Here is a 22092-nt window from a genome sequence, read left to right on the forward strand (position 1 = left end):
TTCTTAGTCTCCATTTATTTCATCCATAAGCTGGATTTAATGAACCAAATTCACTGTTCTGAAAATTAAACAATTTATCTAAAGAGCTTACTGCTGTGCCTGGCACATGGAGAGTACCAACCAAAATACTGCTCTTCCTTATAAGGATTAAAAACAATTAACAGTGTGTTCATTTCCTGTCTCCCTGTAAGTAACCACTCAGGGTGTAAATTCATACAATAAACAGGTGACTCCTGGGTCTCAGGCTGAGTGCTAGACTCTGGGGTCAGTCACATAGCTCACAGAGACAATCCAGGCCCTCCTGGAACTTCTAGTGTAGGGGAGGACGCAGGCGTGAAAAGACCCTTGTCTGGCTCAGGCTACATGTGGGAGGATGGGCACAGAAGAGGGAGCAGAGCCTGCTGCATGGGGGAAGGGTGGCTGTGGAGGAAGGTTTCTGGCAAAGGTGCAGAGAAGGCAAAGAGAGAGCATCTGCCATCATTAAGACATCATCCCAATATCATCAGGGTGTTGGGGCCCAAGGAGACCTCCCACTGCTGTCAGGAAGTTCTAAGGGCCCTTCTCAGTTGATGAACCCAATGGTCCCTCACTGGCCTGCCTCCTCCTCCACTTCCCTCCCTCTAACCTGCTCTGCACACAGCAGGGAAATGAGCTTTGTGACTCAAAAAGGAAACCATGTTTGCGCCCCATCCGGTGCGCCAATACAAATCCTTCCAGAGTCCTCCATAGCAGAATGATGAAACCTTGTCCCATGCAACACGACTCCACCTACCACTACCCTGGCCTCTTCATGTGACCCTTGTCCCTTGTAACCAGCCAAAGGGAGCCCGAGACTGCTGCTGGGAGCAGGGAGGCAGTTATTCCTTCTGCATACTTCCAGAGCCCAAATGAGCAATTGCCTTCATACAGGTAATCACCTGAGTGACAGGTAAAGTTGGACCAGGGCAGTGTCTAAATCCAGGGGAAAGTAACTGCCAAGTGTCATGTCTGGGTGACTCAGGGAATGGCCATCTCTTCTAAAGGAGGGGGTAAGACAGACAGACAGGTGAGCAAAGTCTCAGCCAAGGCTGAGCTCCCAAGCCACATCACATCATGTCATGTCAGAGCCAATAGACGCTCACAGCGGTGGTACAGCCAAACCCCAGCATAGTCTAAGAGATACATCAGCCACCTGGGAACTAACATTCATTCCCTCCCTCATTCACACCTTCAAGTATTTATTGAGCACCTACTATGGTATTAGCTACTGTTTTAGGTAATAGGTTAAAAAGCAATGCCTATGCCCTCATGGAACTTACATTTTAGCATATGGAAAAAAATGAAAACAAATGAATTAGGAATAAATCAATGAGAACAACAGTGGCATGGCTAACACTTAGCTATGCCCTGTGCTACTCTAAGCATCTGAATATTCAGACTGCTTTAATTTTCCACAGCCATCTGATCCTAATACCTAATACCGGACAGGGTATTAGGCTGTCCTAATTGTACAGAAGAAGAAAGTAGGGGCACAGGGAGGGGAAGTAGCTTGCCCAAGGATGCACAGCAGTGTGGTAGAGGTAAGTTTTGGGATCTGTGAAATCCCCAAGAAAAACAGTACAGCTGGACTAATCACTGTCTTTCACTAGCACTCCTTATGTGCACTGTTTCAAGCCCTTCACTGGCATCACCTTGGATCCTCTACATAATCTCATGTATTCTCATCATCTCCATTTTATGGGGCGGGAAAGGGGTGGTGGTGGTTGGAGGCTTGGAAACGGGAAGGGACTACCTGAGCATACTTGGCCCTAGTTCTCTTGAAAAGACAAGGTGGGAGAATGGTCTCCGCGCTTCGGCAGAACCGAAATGAGCCCAGGCACACGCCTAACCATCCCGGGCAGGACCACCATGGTTGTTATCTCTCTCCTCTCCAACTCACAGTGCAGAGGCTTGGGGCTTGGCTACTGGCCTCAATGCCCAGCTTCCCTGACTCCTCCCTGGATGGCACTAACCTTAGGTCTTTCATCTGTCAAATGGGAATAATAGTTGTACCTACTTCAGGAGGGTAGCTATAAGATGACCCCAAATCATTCAAGTAAAGGCTTTGGCAGGAGCCCTGATACCTAGTAAGTACCCAACAAACTGTAATTCTCCTTACTGTTGCTATTCCGAGTCTTCTGGTGAGAACTGTTTCTATCTATTAACACAGCTTTTGCTGCTCTTTAGAAACTGAATTTTATCTCTGAACTTTGTCCCAAGGAAGCCCAAAAGCTACTTGAAACTGGTATTTTATTGGCCAACCCGTGAGAAGTAACAACAGTGATGTTAGCTATCAGTTGTCAAGCCCAAGCTGTGCTGTTGGCATCAAAGAAACATACTTTACCTATGTTGTCGGATTTATTCCTCTTAATAATTCTGATAACTGAGACATAATCTGTCCTTTTTAAAGAACATAGCAGCCAGGAGGTTAAGACTCCAGGGTCCCTGTTACAATGGAACAGGGATTTGGGCGCAGGTCAGGGGAGAAGTTGAACATGGCTCACCTGGGAATTGTATAGTGGTTCCTAATCCTGGTTCCATGATGGAATTACCTGGAGAGCTTAAATGAAAGGACATCCAGGTCCCACCCCAGAACATTTGGATCAGGACCTTTTTTGGGGTGGAGTCCCAACATCATTCATTAAAAATTAAATTTTAAAAAGCTCCCCAGATAATCCCAATGTTAAGCCAACGTTCAGAACTACTAGAAAAATGGAAACAACTCATTTTTCACTCAAAGGAAAAACAAAACAAAACAAAAAACAATGCCTCTCATTTTCATTGACATCCATCTAAAAAATGATCTGCCCTCACATCTGTTTCAAAAATTTTTTTGGTTTACAAAACACTGTCCGGTTTAATCTCCTGCTTCAAATATCTCCATAGCATAGGGATGTATGTATAGCATATGCATGTAGTGTGCCCATTCTACAGATAAGGAAGTGGAGGACCTGGCATCATCCAGCACCCAGATGGGAAAGCAGGTGTCCCAACTTCAAGTCCAAGAGGATGTCCTTAGATGAAAGGACCAGAGATCTTTAAGACATTTAAAGAAAACCGTGGCCATTCATCTTACACAGGGGAAGGAGTTCAAGAGACCTGGTTTTGACACTTGACTCCCAAAGATATTCTTACCAGGGTTGACTGGAGCCTTTTACTGCAGTATTGAAAGGCAACACAGAACCAGTTGTCGAAACCGGGCCAGATGGAGCAGAGAAGGGGAGGAGATGCGTTCCTCAGAGAAAGACCACTTAGAAATAAAGTGAAGGTTTCTGGAATTACAAGGCAGGAACCATTAAGGCCAGTGGGTGTCCGTCTGTCCCCAGCAGTTCCATCTGCCTGCAGCCAGTGATTGTGCTGAGGCTCTACTCTGGTTGTTTTTTTTTTTTTTTTTGAGTGGGTTAAATCTACCCCCCTGTGATCTTGTTTGAACTGCTGATTTGCTTAGCAAACTCTTTCTCTATAAATAATGAATAACTCAACTCCAGCCTGCCACTGATACATTATTACAAGTTGGGAGTTAATGGGGTGTAAAGTAGGCAGGGAACAGCCCTGCCACTCATCCCTCTCCCCACCTCCAACCTTCAGAAAATGTGCTAAGCTACATTGGAGCCTACTAAATTGGCATCTTTTCTCCCCATCCCCACCAGCCCAAGACCTCCAGGTACTTCCAGGGTCTCTGCTTCCATGCTCATCAGCACAGAATCCCATAAAAATAAGACCAAAGGCAAGGAAACAGGAGGCAGAGATGATTCTTTCAGCCTTGCTGCCTGTTTTTTGTTTAGATGGTCTGTTTTCTTTTCATATCTGGGAATGTGCCACCCACAGTTCATTTCCATGGGCGTGCAGTCTGCTGCGATTACCGTCTATGGATGTTTCCCTACTCTACCCTTGCTTTGCTCCAAGGAGCTGGCTTTAATTATGACACACTGTCTGACTCCAACAGGTCTCAGAAGGAAAGCTCTAAACTCTCATTCCCAGTGCCTACCAGTGCTAATGGGTTCTCAACAACCATTTGCTGAATGGCTAGATGGCTAGATCATTCTATATGAGTAGATGGGCTATGAGTAGGTGGATGGGCATATGAATATCTAGGCAGGAGATGGGAGGATGAGTTGGTAGGAAGAAGGGTACTTGAGCAGATGGATGTTGGATGGATGGATGGATGGATGGATGGATGAATGGATGGGGAAGACAGGGCAAATGCTGGATGGGTGCGGGAAGGAAGGGTGGTGATGTTGGATGGGTACATCTGTAAAGAGGGGTGGGGGTATGATATGGGTAGATGAATTGATGAGAAGGTGGATGGGTGGATGGATGGATGGATGGATGGATGAATTGAGGAGAGTATGGATGGATGGATGGATGGATGGATAGATGGGTGGGTAGATGGGTGGAAAGGTGGATAGATGGATGGATAGATGGATAAATGAGTGGTCACTCACTCCTAAGGGTTCAACTTAGGCAAACCAGGCCCAGTCAAGGAGGAAAATGACCCAGATAAAGATGAAGTAGGTAATGTTCTAATCATTTCACAAACAGACAAACTGAGAGCTGGAAAGGTTAAAGGTTTGTCTGAGGTCACAGCAGAAGTAGTATTTGAACTTTTGGCTCCCTTCCGGCCCTTCCCTTGCCATACACAGCACATAATGGAAGGCCCATCCCTCCAGATGCCATGTCAACAGCACTCATTTTCCACCTCCATATTCTGTAACTGGATGAGTGAGATAAGCCCCAGGGATATCCCAGCACCAAGGCTGAAAGCTGGAGAGGAAGAGGGTGGGGCAGGGAAAGCAGAATTCCAACAGGAGGAACGCGTGCAAGGCCAGCTGGGCCCAAGAAACAGTGAGTTAACAAGATGAATAATAATAGCCCATTGGGCTAAGGTACAGCATCTTTTGCCTGAGAGCCTGTCAGAAGCACTTCTATTGCTTAGATAGAGATCGGACCTGGGTGCCAGACATGCAGGGACATGCCCCAGTGGTCTACATAAACTCCAGACAAGTCCACTGAAAATCCTTGATCTGGGCCTCAGTCCCAAAAGGCTGTACTAATAGTTGCCTAGGAGGGACTGGCTCCAGCTGGGGAAAGTCTGAAGATGGCTGGGACTCCTTCCTTGCCTTTGAAGATATTGGGTCTGTTCCTGCTCGGCATTCCTTTGGGTCTTTTGAACACCTACAAGAAATGGAATCTGCTTTTGAAGAGGACTCAGAGACGAGCCTTTTGATTAGAGGCAAGAACAACTTCCCAACTCCAAGACTCTCTGTTTCTGTCAAAAGGAGAGGACAGCTGAGACCCGTGGCCCTATTTCTCATCTGTCAGTCATGGTAGAGGGATGGTCTGCCCGGGAGACCACTGAAGTACTGGACCCCAGGAAGGGGACACTGATTGCCGCTCCCCTCAGCTGCAGCCCCAGCTTGAAACTTGGGTCACTGCCACCTGCCAGTTCAAGAAGAAAATCCTCCTCCCCAATAAAGTGTTTATGTATACCCACTTTGACAACAGCAGACAGGAGCCCTGATCCCAGCTCCACCAGTACAGAAGTACCAACCTCACCTGGTAGCTGGGAAAAGTCAAAGTGCTTAGATCACCACCAGACATGTAGTCAATGCTTCATAAACTGTTATTATTAGACAATTTTAAAAACTAGTGCACATTTCTCTAATTCTGGCCATTTCATGCCCAGTTTTCAGTCTTGCCATTCCATACGCTCCTCCTAGCCACCCAGGGAAACATACATGGTTATCTCCACTTTATAGATGAAAACACGGAGGCTAAGAGAGGGGGAGTGATTTGATCAAGGTCACACAGCCAGCATGTGACAAAGCCAGGACTCATAACTCCATGTCCAAAGTTCTTCCTCTTGTAGCATATGACAAGAGTGGTATTTGCATTGCCCCCTTGCATACTCACGATGCAGGGCTACTAGTAATAATCACTGCGGCAACGAGAATTGCCAATACTTACATAGAACTTCATGTTATTAGCCTTAAAAATAAAACACCCATTATTTTATAACAGCAAAATAGCAGAGAATTGCAACCCAGGATAAGCAAGCTACGGCAAAGCCATAGGCAAGTCCAACAAACAAAGAGGACGTTATTTTATGGAGAAGGAAGCGGAAGCTGGGAGGGGTTGTTTTGAAAGGAAAGTCCAGAGGAGAGAAGCAAGGGTTCAGGGTGAGGAGTTGCTCATCAGCTGAGTTCCAGGGCTAGTCGATCCTTGTAGGAGAAGCAATGTACATCTCTCCCTGCTGGGGTCTGGATTGATGATTCTTTCCTGTGGAGATTCTTTTGTTAGGGGTCTGTAAATTGATTATTCTTCCTGCCACTGACATTGAGTGGCACAGCTCCCCCTTCCAGCCTTCCCTGCCAGCATCCTGAGTCCACTTTAGTGAGGCTTTCCATTACCAATTTCTACAAGGTGTAACAGGCTTAGTGCCTTATATGTAGAAACCCACTTAATCCTCAACAATCCCTACCCACAAGGTAGGGGCCTATAATCTCCATTGCACAGATACAGAAAAGTGAGGCTCAGAAAGGCTTAAAAATTACCAGTCCAAACGAAAAACTTACATTGACAAACCTGTATTAAAGTCTAATTACTCAGATCCAGACAACTAGTAAACCGAGAGTTTTGGGAGCTTATTTTGGTGACTGTCGGCTTGTACTTTCTGATGACGCACGCGGCCGGGCACTGGGAGATATACAGATTCTTGACTTTAACATGCAAGAATGCTTCCCCACCCCAGTTAAATTTTCTATATAGGGAAAATCCCCATAAATTTTACTCCATACTTGGGCAGCCCGGGTGGCTCAGCGGTTTAGCACCACCTTTGGCTCAGGGTGTGATCCTAGAGACCGGGGATTGAGTCCCGCATCAGGCTCCCTGCGTGGAACCTGCTTCTCCCTCTGCCTGTGTCTCTGCCTGTGTCTCTGCCTCTCTCTCTCTCTCTCTCTCTCTCTCTCTCTCTCATGAATAAATAAATAAAATCTTTAAAAAAATTTTACTCCATACCCAAGGATGAGAGAAGCGACCAGAGCATGACAGTGATCTATGAAACTCATTCAGAGAGCCTTGGAGAACAGTCACAAGGAATATTCGAACACAAAATTATGTCTGTTCTTAAGATGACACAGTAGAGCCTGGTAGTGTTAAGGCTCAAGAGAGCCTTAAGGATCAGAGAGGTCAACGGTATTGCCTGATTCAGACTCACACTAGCTGTAGGTCTTTGGATGAGCCACCTCATCTCCCAAAGTCCCAGCCTCCTCATCTGTAAAATGTGGACAACAATTATATGAAGCAATAGCTCTAAAGTACCTAGCAGAGAACTCAGCACGCAGTAGAAGCTCAACAAACAAGTTCCCCTTGACATCGAGAGTGCCACTTCACAACAAAGCCCTCTCTTATATCGACAAGGATTCAACCAAGCAACCAACTTCCCTTCCTTCCTTTTAGTTATGCTGAACATCAAGGATTGGTTTTGAAAACAATGCTGTGCCGTGCCCAGAAAGAACACTCCCCGGAGCGGACTCTATTCCAGCCTCGGTGAATCCGTACAGCCATTCTGATGAATTTCAGCTCTTTCCTGCTGTTCCTGGGAATGGATCTTCCAGCTGTGTGCCTCAGCCCCCTCTGAAACTATTACTAGCATCACTAAAATCGTCACCATCCTTCCAGTTCAGAGGGTAAAGAGCTCCATTCCCACGTGAACCTCGGCCCTAACCTGGAAGTTCACATGCTGTACACCTAGGAGCACAGGTGGGGCAGTCAAACATCCCTGGACAGGTAAACAGGGAAGTCTGCCAATGGGTGGAAAGCCACAACCCAACAAAATATTGAGGCTGCAGGAGTTCCAGGGAACACTTTTCCAGCTGCATCTCGCCTGGTCTTTCTATAGCAGCATCTGAGACTGCTGACCACTCTCCGTTGCTGAAATACTGTCTGCCCTGGGCTTCTACGATAACACCCTCCTGGTTCTCCTCGATTCTCTGGCCCCTCCTGATCAGGCTTCCTTATAGGCACACTCTACCTTCTTCTCACCTACATCTTTCCCCACTGCCCTCACTGGTTCTCAAAGTGGGGTTCCTACACCTACAATGTCAGCATCACTTGGGAACCAGTTAAAAATGCAAATTCTCAGGCCCCACCCAGGAGTTCCACTTGGAGAAGTGCTGCTCCAGGCCCTTGGTTCCTCGTTTCTCATAGCACAGATGACTGCCAGCTCTGGGCCTCACGTCCAGAACTGCACTCTGAACAGCCATTTATCTAAATGCCTACCTGACGTCACCTCTTGAAAGGCTCAGAGGTACCTTATGCTCAATGTGCCAACCAGACTTTTGATTTTGCTTCCTGTCCCTGACTGAGTTCAGCAATCTCTTCCTTGGTGGGGGTTGCCAGCCACTAAGCAGCCTGGTCTCCGTTCCCCATCACATCCAGGCTTTCCATCCTCTCTTTTCTTCCAGAGGAGGGTGCAGCCCACAGGCAGACGAGATTTCTGAGCACTCAACATTCAGAGAATGGAAAAAAAATACTAAATACCGTTTCTCTTTAAAGCAGACCTTTCCTTGGATCTCTGTAGTTCACCAAAAAAAAAAAAAAAAAAGTACCCAAGGTGTGCCAGGTACCATGCCTGCATCTAGGGATACTGTTTGTCTGTCTCGTCCTGCTCCGTCTCCCGGGTTCTCCCTCTTCTGCCAAAACAAACTCTTATTTCACATTCAAAGATATAGGCTCCCAATGCATATATTAATATACCTATTGATTTTCCTCTTGCCAGTCATTATCAAGATTTATTTATCCCCCTGGCTCCCCATTGATTGAGGAAAGCAGTATTCCCACTGGTCAATCAATCCTGATATAGTCCATGACAAAGAGTCAATATCTATTTATTATTTGATTTATGGGCTTAATTATCTTAAACATGACCAGGCAGGGACAAAGCAGAAGCTGAGAAGTGCTCAAGCAACCATAACCAGTTTGGGAATACATCAAAGCAAAGCCCAGGGCCCAGCAAGTTCCCAGAGCAGTGAAAACATACTGATCTGACACTTCCCACTCTCCACCCACCCACACCACCCTGGAGGCCACCACAAGGAGAGGGGAGGGGACGGACACATGCCAGGGTTACAATTTGCACCTGGCCACTCAACAAGTCATAAGCCAGGTAAGTTTGGTGGTTCAGACAAATGAACAGGACCTGGAGGTAGGTCAGCTTTTTCCCCCTGCCCAGGGGTGAGGACCAGCAGATCAAGGTTCTCAGAGGCCCAAGGGGCATTAGAAAGAAGGATGGACTTAGAGTTGGGAAGGGAAAGAACAGGAGGGAGTGGTTTGTTATGAACTCTGGTCTGAATTAGACAATCCTGAGTTCGAATCCTGACCATCCCCAGCATTATGTAACCGTAGCCACCTTGCTTCATCTGCTTCCTCATCCATAAATGGGGGAATTGAATGTACCTACTTCAGACAGTCACTAAACCCATTCAAAAGACAGAAAATCCAGTATTTGCACGCAGGCCGATCAGATCGCAGAAAACCAGCTTTTAATTACAACCCTGATTTACTCCGCAAAGCTGCCCCCATGCTCCTGAGTCTGTTTAACCATGGCCTGCCAGCAAAGCTGAGGAAACCATCCCTCTGGTTTCTGGAACACATGTTAAGGACCTGATGTTGCCCACACTTGCCTTCAAAACATGGGAGCACAGCTGGCTATTTTTAACTTGGGTAAATAGTGAAAGCTGTTGAAAATGCCTTTGTTTCCAGAGGACTGCCAGCTTGCTGTTGCTCTCTCCCCTCAGGGAGTCATGCCAAGTATCTTTTAGAACCTAGGGCATTAAAACCCACATTTGTTCCCACTGATGTCCGAGGAGGATTAATGCTGTCCACACCATTTTTGGAGGGGGGACGGGGAACAGATGGACAGTCCTGCTGCAAGCTCCTCTAAGGAAAGGGATCACCCCAAAGTGGTCTTTCTAAAATGTGAACTGGACTGTGTTACTCCTCTGGCTAAAACTCTGGGTAGTACTCCCTGCCTCTGGGAGAAAAGTCCAGATTCCTTAGCTTGGCCCATGAGGTCCTTTCAGACTATCTCCAGCTTCTTATCTCTTGCTAGTACCCAAATGGGTCCTATACTCCAGCTGCTGACTCTGCTGCCTCTTCCCTGTCTTGTTCCCTCCCAACGCCAGCCCTCTGCATTACAGTTCTTGGCTGTTAGGAATGCCAATACCTTCTTGTCCCTCTGGCCGGTTCCTTGGTTGGAAAAGGGGCCAGCTCCAGGTCCCCACAGCTCCCCAGGATCCTATTGCAGAGATTGTGACACTGAGAATCATCCAGTTACCTGTCTGTGAGCATCAGGGTGCAGGGGCCATGCCTTCCCTTCCTCATTTCCACCATTACACCCAGTCTCTTTTTGTATTCTCACTTACATCACATAGTTGGCATCTTTTGCTTTTGGTCCCTGTTAATTCCCCCACATCCTATAGCCACCCCCCCCCACCAGTTTGTACTACATTTTACTTATGTCCCACTCATTTCTCAGTGATTCCGAGTAAACAGTACCATTCATTGTTTGCTGCTACACTTGCCTAGAGGAGCAGGCTGTGATAATGTGTGTGAATATATTTTTGGAAATAGTTATTCACTCATTCAACAAGTATTTAAGGAGGACCCACTGTTTTAGAGACTGGGGATGCAGAGGTGAGCCAAATAGCTGAGGTCCAGCTTTCCTAGGGCTTATGTTCTAGGGTGGGGGAAAGGATGTAGGGAAAAGAGACAAAAAGCAAGCAAACAGAGGAAGATATTATCTTATGGTGAGAAGTGCTCTAATGAAAACAAAACAGCGATGGCGTACCAGGGAATGGGGAGGGGGGGAGGTGGGCAATGCAATACCACTTTGGATTGACTCCAGGGCCTCATGCTCTTCTAGGCTCCTCTAGTCCTGCCAGCTTCTTCTCAGTCCCCTGTGCATGGTGACCCTTCCCCACCAAGGCACCCTGTGCGGGTGGAGGTGCTCTAGGCTCTGTCCTTGGGTGACCTCAGCTTCCACAGAAGCCCACAGCTTCAATCACCACTTCTTTGCAGATGACTCACACATGGTTATTTCCAGCCTCAACCTTTCTCTGAGCTAGAGACCAGGATATCCAGCTCCTTTGTCAACATCTCCCTGTGGACAGGTCAAAGCTCAGAGAGGTTAAGTAACATGGCCAAGGTACAAGCCAGGAGCAGCACTGGGCCATGAGTCCAAGGGGTCAACCTGTAGGCATCACCTTGTATCATTTGATGTTATAATAAACATAAAACACCTGCTGCTTGTAGTGCCAGGGATGCCTTGGCACCCGGGAGGAAATACACTACTGTTAATTGCTATCACTATCATTATTGCCATCATCGTTAGAGTAGCATCATTATTATCATAGCAACTGGGAGATACAAGGTATTGAGCACCTCTGGCTATTGGAGGCATTAAGCTATAGCTTGATCTCTAATTCTTATTTCTACCTTGCAGGAGGGAAAAGGGTCATCCCATTTTATAGGTGAGGAAACAGAAGCACACAACAGTAAAGAAATTTGCAAAAAACCAAAATCCAAAAAATGGAGCATTCATACATATATTTGGTGAAAGTAACAAAGTCATAGAACAGGATTGCCAGATGAGTCTATCTTCATGGGATAGAAGATCTATCCATAAAAGTGTGCGTAGTCAAAGATCTGCTGGCTCTTCACCAAAACCCATGTCAGTTTCCTCCTGGGAGTACAATTGGCTCTTCCTCAGCTTCCCTTACAGCCTGGTGTGGTCAAGGAAATGTGCCAGCCCATAACACAGGTAGAATGAATGTGCATCACTCGTAAGTATGGCTCATGGAAAACATCCCACACAACTTCTATGTACTTTCTTCTTTCCCCAGCTAGATGCAGAGCACTCTGAGCCCTAGGGTTGGATCCAAAAGTTGAGATTGGCCTTAGATCCCTCCACACCTGAGGAAAAGCCACCTACATTCCAGGAACACCCATCTTGGACTTACCATGTGAGCAAAAAATGGACTTCCATTGTGTAGAGCCATCTAATGCTTTACAACTTATTTGTTACAGCAGCTACTGTTACCCTGACAAATACAAACCATCAGTTTGTATATATATACACACACACACACATATATATATATGGAAACTGCATATATATATTGAGAAACCTGCCTGCAAAGATATATACCAAAATGTTAATGTGATTGCCTCTGGCTGTAGACCTTACAGGTGAATTTCATTTTCTTTTTGCTGCTCTGTATTTTCCATAAGCTATCACTTGCCTAATAAGACGCCCAAGTGACTTTTTAAGTGATAACAGATGGCCCACACAGTAATTTAGAATCTTTGAGATTTTAGGAATGTGGTGGCCAGTGGCGAAGCCTTCACCCAGGCAACTCCTCTGCTGGTCATATGGTCATTTACCAACAGGCATATGCAATGTACATGAGATGATGTTAATAATAATGATGATAATGATGCAGTGCATTTATAGCGCTTCCTTCACAAAAGTCCCGGGGTGCTTCACATTCCAGCACAATTAAAGGCAGCCACAGACAAAAAACCTTTTCAGCTGTGCTTTATAAAGGAAAAGCAATTCAGCTTTTTGAACATAAAAGGAAGACGATTCCACTAGATGATGGGGGGGCGGAATCTTCATGTGCTCAGCGCCCCCCCACCCCCACTCTTGTATGTTATATTTAGGACAATCAAACTGGCCCAAAGGGGGGAAGAAATCAGAAAGCCCACAAGTACAGAGTTACTGGAAAAGGAAGTCAAAATCTCATTCGGGGATGGAGTTACTACTGTCTTAGAAGGCAGGGTCCTCTATTTGTCTGTCAAATATTGCAGCTTGGCGCTGTTATATTTGAAAGCACAAAAAACAAGAACTGATTCGGAGCTGGACGTGGTCTATTAAAAAGCTCCTGATATTTACCAGACTTAGAGTGCTGTGCAAATGAGGCCCCACGGCATTTCATTACTACCTTGCCCCAAGGGGTTGTTGGAGTAGGGGGGTGGGTGAAATCCAGCCAACCTCACATGACATCACAACTGCATTCAGACTCTGGGCACCCAGCGACTGAGGACACTTGCCCAATGAGAAATTTTTAAAAATCTTCCTGAAAGCAGTGGGGAAGTCCTTCTCTTTCCCGGGGTGTATATCCCAAACCCCTCTCTCACGACAAGATGTCTCTGGAATGCCCCTTATTGTCCTGATCCCTCCTATTCCCACCCCTGAAAAAGCCTCTTAAGTTTTTGGTGTTCCCAAACACAGAGGAACCACTCAGGCACCTATTCTGAAGCCCCACTCAGGTGGAAACACCACAGCGATGTCCAGGGCACCCCAGAATCCCATTTCCTCTGCTTGCATTCTTTGGGGCTGGGCTAGGTTGGTGCTTTCACTGCTCTCAACCAAATGAGTTTTGACACACTGAATTGACGAATGAGCAGAGTGTAAGAGGAGGCAGCAGGCAGCCAGGCCATCAGGAAACTTGCAGAGTGCTGTGAATTAGCTCCTGTTTAAAATCTTTCATTGGCTTCCCCCTGCAATAGAATAAATTCTACACCTTTATTCACACCTTTGAAGCCCTGCAGCCTCCTTCCTGCCTCCCCGTAGTCATTCACATACTTCCTTCTGGTCTTCAAATGTGCCTGTCTCATTCCCACCTCAGGGCCTTTGCACCTGCTGTACCACCGCCTGGACCACTCTTTCCCTGCTGCTCCTCTTCATTAGGTCTCAGTGCAAATGTCAGTTCCCCCAGACACCTCTTCTCAACCCCTCCTCAAAGTAGCCCTCCTGTCACTCTGACCCATCCTCCATTTGTGGTCTTCACAGCTCTTAAGGCAATGCTGTAGTTATCTTACTTGTCTAATTTGTTACTGACCGTCTTTTCTGCTGGAATGGAAAGTCTTTGTAGGACAATAGGAACTGTGTTCTGAGAACCTAGCAGGCAGCCAGGCACTCAGCCAGGGTCCCATGCACATCTGTGAACACGCGTTAGCACTGAAGCTAACGGGTGGCTCTCAAGCCCCTGCTGGTCTTCACTTTGGGACATTTTGGGCCCTCCTTCTTCCTGGGCCCAGCCACTCACCAATCCGTGCCGCCTGGCAAAATGGTTCGTTGAGGCCGCAGGAGGTTTCAAGGATGTGCAGCTCTTGGCAGCAGAAAAGCCTGATCACTCAGGGTAGGAAGTGGGAGCCGGTCTCTTTAGAGCGATGGCTCTGATCTTGAGCACATAGAGACTTCCTGGAAGGCTTCTTAAACTCAGAGAGTGGGCCCACCCCCAGACCTTCTGATTAGGAGAGAGGGAATTCTTTATCCTATATTTGTCTTTCTAAAAAGCTCTGAGGTGATGCTAGCCAGGGGTCCACGCTATGAAGCATGGCTTTATTTAAGATTTTATTTATTTATTCATGAGAGACACACAGAGAGAGGCAGAAACACAGGCAGAGGGAGAAGCAGGCACCACGCTGGGAGCCCAACACGGGACTCGATCCCAGGTCTCTTGGATGAGGTCCTGGGTTGAAGGCGTCGCTAAACCGCTGAGCCACCCGGGCTGCCCTGAAGCATGGCTTTAAATAATTTGGAGATTCAATGAAAAGATTGGAGGAGGGAGGTGGGGGCTTGTGGGCTATGGGATCTTCGTCAATTGTTATTGTTAATACTACAAGTCTTTTGCTGGGAGAGAGAAAGTGAGTGTGTGTTTTATAAGATAAAGAGCAGGACAAAAAAAAAAAGAGCAGGACAAAGAAAGAGAAGAGTGTGTGATGTAGAGTGTATAAGGAAGAGGCGTGTGTGTGTATGTGTGTGCTGGCCCATAGCAACTTACAGGATATGTTAGTACATAAACAGAATCAAAGCTACAAAAAAAAAAAAAAAATGAAACCGGTTTAATAAGCCAGTGGCTCTCAAAACGCAGTGTACCAAATCCTCCAAAACTTAATTAAAAAGACAGAGGCTTTGGCTCATTGATCTAGGAGGGAGCCTAGCTCTTGCATTGTTACCAAGTCCTGCAGGTGAGTCTGGTGTGATCCGGGAAATCCTGCAATGTAGTAGTCTTGCCTACCCACCTCGCCCTGGCGGATGCAGCCCGAGGCAAAGAAGGAAGCCGCTGGGCTAACATCAGATCCATGTCTGCTCAATTCCAGGTCCTGCCAGTCTTGTTCAAGGGCTCCCCTTCCCTGTCTGACCCCAGTTTTCCCACTTGTAATATGGGCACAGTCACAAAAGGAATAACATCACCATGCCCGGCCCGAAGCAAGGCACTTGCTGAAGGCTGGTGGAACCTGTTGCTGTTTTGGTGTCTTTGGTGGGGCTCTGCCTTTATCAACATTAAATAAATACCTCTCAAGGCAGGGAGATGGTTTCAGACATGAGGATCAGCTGTGCCCCGTTTAGCTTCCAGGAAGGGAGCCCCGCGATGGACCCGGTCGTCTCCGCCTGGCCCATGAGCACACTGCATCTTCCTTTCCAGGGACAGGGCTGGGGCGGGAGCTAATAAGTGCACTGGGACATGGTGATAAACCTTTCGGGAAGAATGGGGCGGCTTCTCCCTCCCTTGACCCACCCTTAGTGACAACGAGGGTGGAGCTGCTGGTACAGACGCACCCCCCGCAGAAGGGCGACGGCGCAGGGCCGTCATAACGCAGTGCTTCCCGGGCTGGCCAAGGGCATCGGGCCGGGATGAGGGACCAGGCACTGGTGCCTGGTGAAGTCATCGGCGCCGACCAGAATGGGAAGTCAGGGCAGATACACTGGCATTTCCCACAAGCCCCCACCTCCCTCCTCCAGATAAACTGCCTCGGCAGCTGTCAAAATACTCTTCCTGGGCCACCACCCTCTATTTTGGGTTTTTCTTTTCTTTTTTTTTTTTTTTTTGTCCTTTAAGACATTAGTTCCTGACCCTGCTCACAAACCCTCCAAGGGCTACCCTGAGCATAATAAGATCCAGACCTCTCGTCAGCTTCCAGGTCCTACAGCAGAGGGTCTCCCAGGTGCCTCGTAGAGTCATGTGGGGGAAGTTTTGTACTGAAACCTGTGGCCTCTACAGACTAATTAAACCAGAGACTCTCAAGGAGTGGTTCCTGACTGGGGGTGACTTTGCCCCAGGGGATATTTGGCCATCTCTGAAGACATTTTTGGTTCTCACAACTAAGGACTTGGTACTATTGGCATCTGGTGGGTAGGGGGCAGGGATCCTGCTAACCATCCTACAATGCATGGGCCAGACTCCTATAGATGAACAATCTTGCCCCAAATGAGCTGGTGCCAAGCTGATGGGCTGCTATAGGCATCAGTGCCCAAGTCAACCAGGCTCGAGCACCACTCCCCTCTCCAGTCTGGCCCCTGCTGGCTTCTTTCCTCACCTCCCACCCTCTCGTCCTCACTGACCATGTTCTACCACAGTCTTCCTTCTGGTCCAAAGCACACCCTGCTCATTCCTACCCCCGGGCCTTTGCATGTGCTACTCCCTCTGCTAGGTGTGCCCTGCCCCATGTCTTCACAGCTGGCTCTTTGCACTCAGGTCTCTGCACAAATGCCACTTCTTCAGAGAGGCTGCCTGGATCCTCCCTCCCATAGTGCACACCTAAAATAACTCCATCCCCAAGTCTCTCTATAGCACTGCTCTGGCTTGGTTCCTTCAATATGCTGGGACCTATTCAAATGGTCTCATTATTACTTAGCACTAGTCTGTCTCCCCCACTACAATGACAGCATTCTGAGAACAGGGTCTATGTCTGTCTTGCTCACCGTCATCCCCTGGTATCCAGCAAAGTGCCTGGTACTCAACGTGTTTACTAAGTATCTGATGACTGAATTAATGAATGGACAAGGATTGGGGGAGGCTAGGGTTTTCAAGCTGTTGGAGGATCAAGTGCATTGCTAGAGACCTTGTGTTCCTGTCCCAGCCCCACTTTCTTCTCCTGGCCTCAGTCTCCATATCTGTAATATGGCCCAGATGAGTTCAATGGGATCAGGCTCCTGCTAATGAAGCCCTCCTGGAGACATCAGTGGTAGTGTTTTGCTTTGGTCTGGTCTCCATGGCACCTAGCTAAGGTAGGTTGGTCCTGGCTCCTGTCACCAGATTAATAACAAATTTCTTCCCACTGAGATCCTAATTATTTTGTAATTTTGTCTGGTCTTTTTTTTTTTTTTCCCAAAAACTTTCCTGTTTCCATTTCCCTCTGCACTAGCTGGTTTACATCGGCATCTGTGCTAAGCACACAGTAGGTACTCACTGATAATATGCCCCAGGGTATGGTTCCCAGATATTAATCAGATTAGAATGGGCTGGGGAGCTTGGTTAGAAAGTCTTAACCTACAAACAGGCTTAAATCATTAGGTCCAAGGTGATGTGATAAACTAAAAACTGAAGCCCAAAGATATCCAGGTTCTAATCCCTGAAAACCACAAAAGTTATCTCAATATTGCCAAAGGGGGCAGCCCCGGTGGCGCAGCGTTTTAGTGCCGCCTGCAACCTGGGGTGTGATCCTGGAGACCCGGTATCGAGTCCCACATTGGGCTCCCTGCATGGAGCCTGCTTCTCGCTCTGCCTGTGTCTCTACCTCTCTGCCTCTGAATAAAAAAAAAAAAAAAAAAAAAATATATATATATATATATATATATATATATATATATATATATTGCCAAAGGGACTCTGTAGATGTGATTGAAGTTGAGCATGTTGAAATGGGAGAGGTTTCCAGATGGATAGGTCCAAGATGCAATCACAAGTATCCTTGTAAGAGTGAGATCTGACCACAGAAGGAGGCTATGTGATCATGGAAGCAAGAGGGTATGCCGCTAGCCTTGAAGATAGGATTAAGGGGCCACAAGCCAAAGAATGCAAGGAATGTTCTGGAAGCTGAAAAGACAAGGAAATGTTCTCATTCATAAAGGAGAGCAGCCCTTGGCTGTAGCCCAGTGAGACCTACTCCAGACTTCCAACCTCTAGCACTGCAGAACAATAAATGTGTGTCATATTACCACCCAAGTGTGTGCCCATCACAACATCCCTAGGAAACCAATACAGGAGCACCCAGGTGCCTGCATTTGAACGACCTTCCTCCCTTTGCTGGCTCTGATGCAGGAGATCCAGGTGGACTATATTTCAGGGAGTACCACTCCAGAGCTGTTCCAGGCTGCTTTTCAAACCAGCCCATTCCCAGAGCTTTTTGTCAGAGTTGGAGGGACCCTGCCACAAGCACCCACTTCTGCCTCATTTTGCAGATGGGGACACTGAGGCCTTGGGAACTCTGCAGCAAGGCAGAAGGATGAGAGATGTTTTCATTCAGCTCTGTCGGCTTTAAATTCCACTTGGAGTTTTTAAAATGAACGATTGTCCAGACTGCCAATAGCTTTGCAATAATCTCATAATGACCCAATCGTGAAACGATTTAGCAATCCTGCTGCTAATTGTATTTGTGGATATAGCAATTGGGTAACTAGTTGGTTATTACTCATTCCCCAAGAGCCATACACATCGTATTACAAGGAAGCTAATCTTAGAAATACTTGTTAACTCCGATGATAATTACTAAGTAATTGGCTAGAACACGCCATTGTGAATTTAGTTGGAATATGCCAGGTAATTATCTGGTCTTATGTTCCCTGTAAAATAAATCCAGGGTCCCAAAATTGTTCCAGTTGGTTGGCTATTGTCCAACCATCGACCTCAGCCAGCCAATTATGTGGATGCAGGTGATTAATCAAATTACTCAAATATCAGGTTTCAAACTGAATGTTCAGATAAAAGGCCTGACGGTCAACAAGTGGATGGTGCTACATGGGAGAATGGGGTTCACAGAGCATCCCCCAAGATAAAAAAATAAATAATGATACAATAATATGGAATAAATGCCACTTCTTTGGGGCTCATCTGGCTTCTTCACACAAAATACCAAAACACTTCATACACCAATTACATGTCCCAAAGCTGCAGAGTCTTTATCACGGTGCCAGGAAAAGGCTGTGCTATTTGTGAAATCTGCAGGCAGTTACGGTGCTCGGGGAGTAGGGGGGCAGAGTTTGTACATAATAGAAATTTCAGGCCTCAAATGCAGCTGGCTTACAGGATGAGTGACACATTTTCATAATGACCACTTATTTCTCAAGGGTGGCTGCTAACTGAATCTGTCCACTTCTAATTACCCAGCCCTTGGGAAAGGGGTGAGGGAGGCTTGGGGGTACTGGGATCCATCAGTAACACTGAGAAAGTCAGAGGGCGGGAGGCGAGAGGTCCTTAGAAGGGCCAGGCAAAGGACAGGAGATGATGGGATTCAAAGTTCTAGTTTGGGGATGTCAAAAAGAGGGGTTACTGGAAGGTGAGAAGCTGACCGGAGAGAAATTTGGGGTGACAGTCTGGTGGAAGCAGTAGAAAGAAGGCCAGTGAAGGGAGGGGAAAGACCGCCTTCCAACCAGATGTACACATCCCAAAATAAAAGGCTATGCAGGAGGATCATACATTCTGGATAATGAAGAGAGGAGGAAAGGAGCTGTGGCAGGTTGTAGAAGTAGCCACAGGTTGTCCCTCTCCCTGCATCTATGCCCCTGCCACATGACAGCACAAATCCTCCCATGCTGAGGTAAGGTCTGTTTCTCCATGCCTCAAATCTAAGTTGACCATGTGAGTTGGTTTGGCCAACGTTCATTGATCAACACAACATGACAGAGGTGTGAAAGGCACTTGCCCATCAGGGCTCAACCTCTTGCAGCACTTGGAATCCTGAGACCACCACAAGAATGAGCCCAAGCTAGGCTGCTGGGGGATACAAGGCCATGAAGAGGAGAATCAGGGCACCCCAGCTGCCAACCTGCCAACCTGTGGACACAGGAGTAGGGACATCCAAGAATGACCAGCTCCTAGTCTGACCTGCCAGCTAACCACAGACACATCCATGAGCCCAGCTACTGGGCCTGGCTCGGCACAGAACTGTCCACAGAAGAGAGGAAAACTCTCAAGCATTGGGGATAGCTTGTTACTCAGCACAAGCTTATTGATACACTCACCTCATGAGAACAGCTCAGCCCCTGCATACCATCTGAGCTGGTTATTTGAGAGCCTCTTCTTTTCTGTTCAGGGTTGAGAACTAACATGTTTACCCTCGTTTAGGAAGGATTGAAGGGCCACTTCTCAATCTCCAATCCTTTGAAAACACTCACCATCTGACACATGGATTCCAGTCAATCCATCATCTGCACAGTCAATGCTGACAGACAATAACACACCTTCTTCTGACCCCTGAGATCTTATAAGTGGGCTCAAAGATGCTTTGTATCACAAGGGAACCAAAGACCCACTGGCTCTTCCTGAGCTCACAGCTCCTGCTATGACACCTGTCAAGATGAGAGGCTTGTGTATTTGGGATCTTCTCACTGGAGTTGAGAATGAGAAGGAGAGAGATCCTAGCTGACTCTTGGCATCACAGGCCACACCAAGAATGGCATGAGTATGGCTAGCCCTAATGCAACAGGGGACCAACAAGCCAGAGTTTAAAAACACACCAAAGAATTGAAACCAAAGCTTTTTTTTTTTTCAATGCCCCATGTCACTGAGTGAGGCTAGAGATCAAGTTCTGGAAAGTTGCTATCACCTGACATTTTCTTAATGTCAGTTCTCACTATGTCTCTTGTGCAGCTATAGATCATGGTTGTTGGATATTTAAGATAGCAATGGTAAAGTGCTGCAAATGTTTTCTGCTTCTTGAATGAAAGAAGTCATCATGATCTCAGCCCAGGGTTGGCCAAACTAGGGCCCAAGGGCCAGATCCAGCACATCACCTGCTTTTATAAATAAAGTTTTATTGGCACTCAGCCACATACAATCATTTACATCTTGTCTGTGGCTGCTTTCACATCACAGGACAGAGTTGAGCAGTTGGTACAGAAACTGTATGGCCCATAAAGCTAAAATATTCATTCCTGGGCCCCTTACAGAAAAAATCAGCCAATTCCTGATTGGATCCATTCAGCTCAATTTAAATACGGAGACAGTGAATCTCAGTGATGTTGTTTCACAAATCCTTGGAGTACATGGGGACCAGAACCAACTTTCCTAACCTCCCTTTTATGGTGCCCTTCCTGTGGCACCACTCTGCCAAAGGATTTTGGCATCAAAAGTATTTTCTGGAATGTCAAATCTTAAAACCACACCATTGTAAATGGTAGAGCCAGAAGAAGCGCCATTTACCAGAACAAGGCATTAACCAGAACCCCTGCTTCTCAAGGCCACCAGAGGCAGAGCTCTGGGAATGGATCCATGGGTGGGAAGCCTGGGAAGGACTGACCTGGTGATGATGGCCAGGTGAGGTGGGCTCATGCAGGCGCCCATGAAGAGCACCACGTTCTCATGCCGCGTCTGCCTGTAGGCCATCACCTCTCGCTTGAAGGCCTTTAGCTGTTCCTCGTTGTCCCTCTCGATGTCGATCAGCCGGATGGCCACCTCGCCATGCCAGCGGCCATGGTATACCTGCCCAAAGCGGCCCTTGCCAATGAGCTCGCCGATCTCCAGCTGCTCAAAAGGGATGTCCCACTCCTGCAGGAAGATGCTGGTCTGGCTGGCCTTGCGTGGGAAGCTCCTGGCTGAGAGCAGGGACAGGTTCATCTCCTCAAATTCATCCTCCGACTCCTCGGCCTCATCGTGGCCCTCTTCATTCTGTGGCCGGAAGGGGAGAGTGATCAGAGTGGCTCCTGCCCTGCCTTCCCACAAGGTCCCCCAGATCTGGACATGTCTCTATGTGCGTTTTTGGCCAGTGTGGACATATATCTATTTGCCCAGGTCACTCTTGTCCAGAATCATATAAGGTGGAGCTGAAAGGGAGATCATGGTTATCCAATGCCCTTTTGCTAGGCGAGAAACTGAGGCTCCCAGAGAAGAAATGCTAGAGGACCACCCATGCTGGTTTGCTGGACTTTCCTGGTTTGGGCACTGAATGTCTCCTGGGGGAGGGGACACCTAGCTGGCTCAGTCAGGACAGCATATGACTCTTGATCTCGGGGTTGTAAGTCTGACCCCTATACTGAGTGTAGAGAGTAATGAAAAATGAAAGTTCCCT

At 47.3% G+C, this 22092-nt stretch overlaps 1 protein-coding gene across 24 annotated transcripts in view; it reads right to left on the reverse strand.

Annotated features, from left to right (window-relative positions):
• The window catches only part of KSR2 (kinase suppressor of ras 2), a 446504-nt gene that overhangs the window by 39268 nt on the left and 385144 nt on the right, over positions 1-22092 (reverse strand). For 23 of the 24 annotated variants that reach the window (XR_012019279.1, XM_072802706.1, XM_072802707.1 and 20 more), the window contains one exon: positions 21325-21692. Coding sequence is in view for 23 of the 24 variants with exons in the window: in XM_072802706.1 (XP_072658807.1) it covers positions 21325-21692 (368 nt within the window). In the remaining variant the exon portion in view is untranslated. Of the gene's footprint in view, positions 1-11640; positions 11945-21324; positions 21693-22092 lie in introns of those variants that run through there. The other variant, XM_072802712.1, reaches the window with a different exon arrangement.

Source organism: Canis lupus, chromosome 27 (genome assembly GCF_048164855.1).
Source record: "Canis lupus baileyi chromosome 27, mCanLup2.hap1, whole genome shotgun sequence".
NCBI classification, from domain to species: Eukaryota; Metazoa; Chordata; class Mammalia; order Carnivora; family Canidae; genus Canis; species Canis lupus.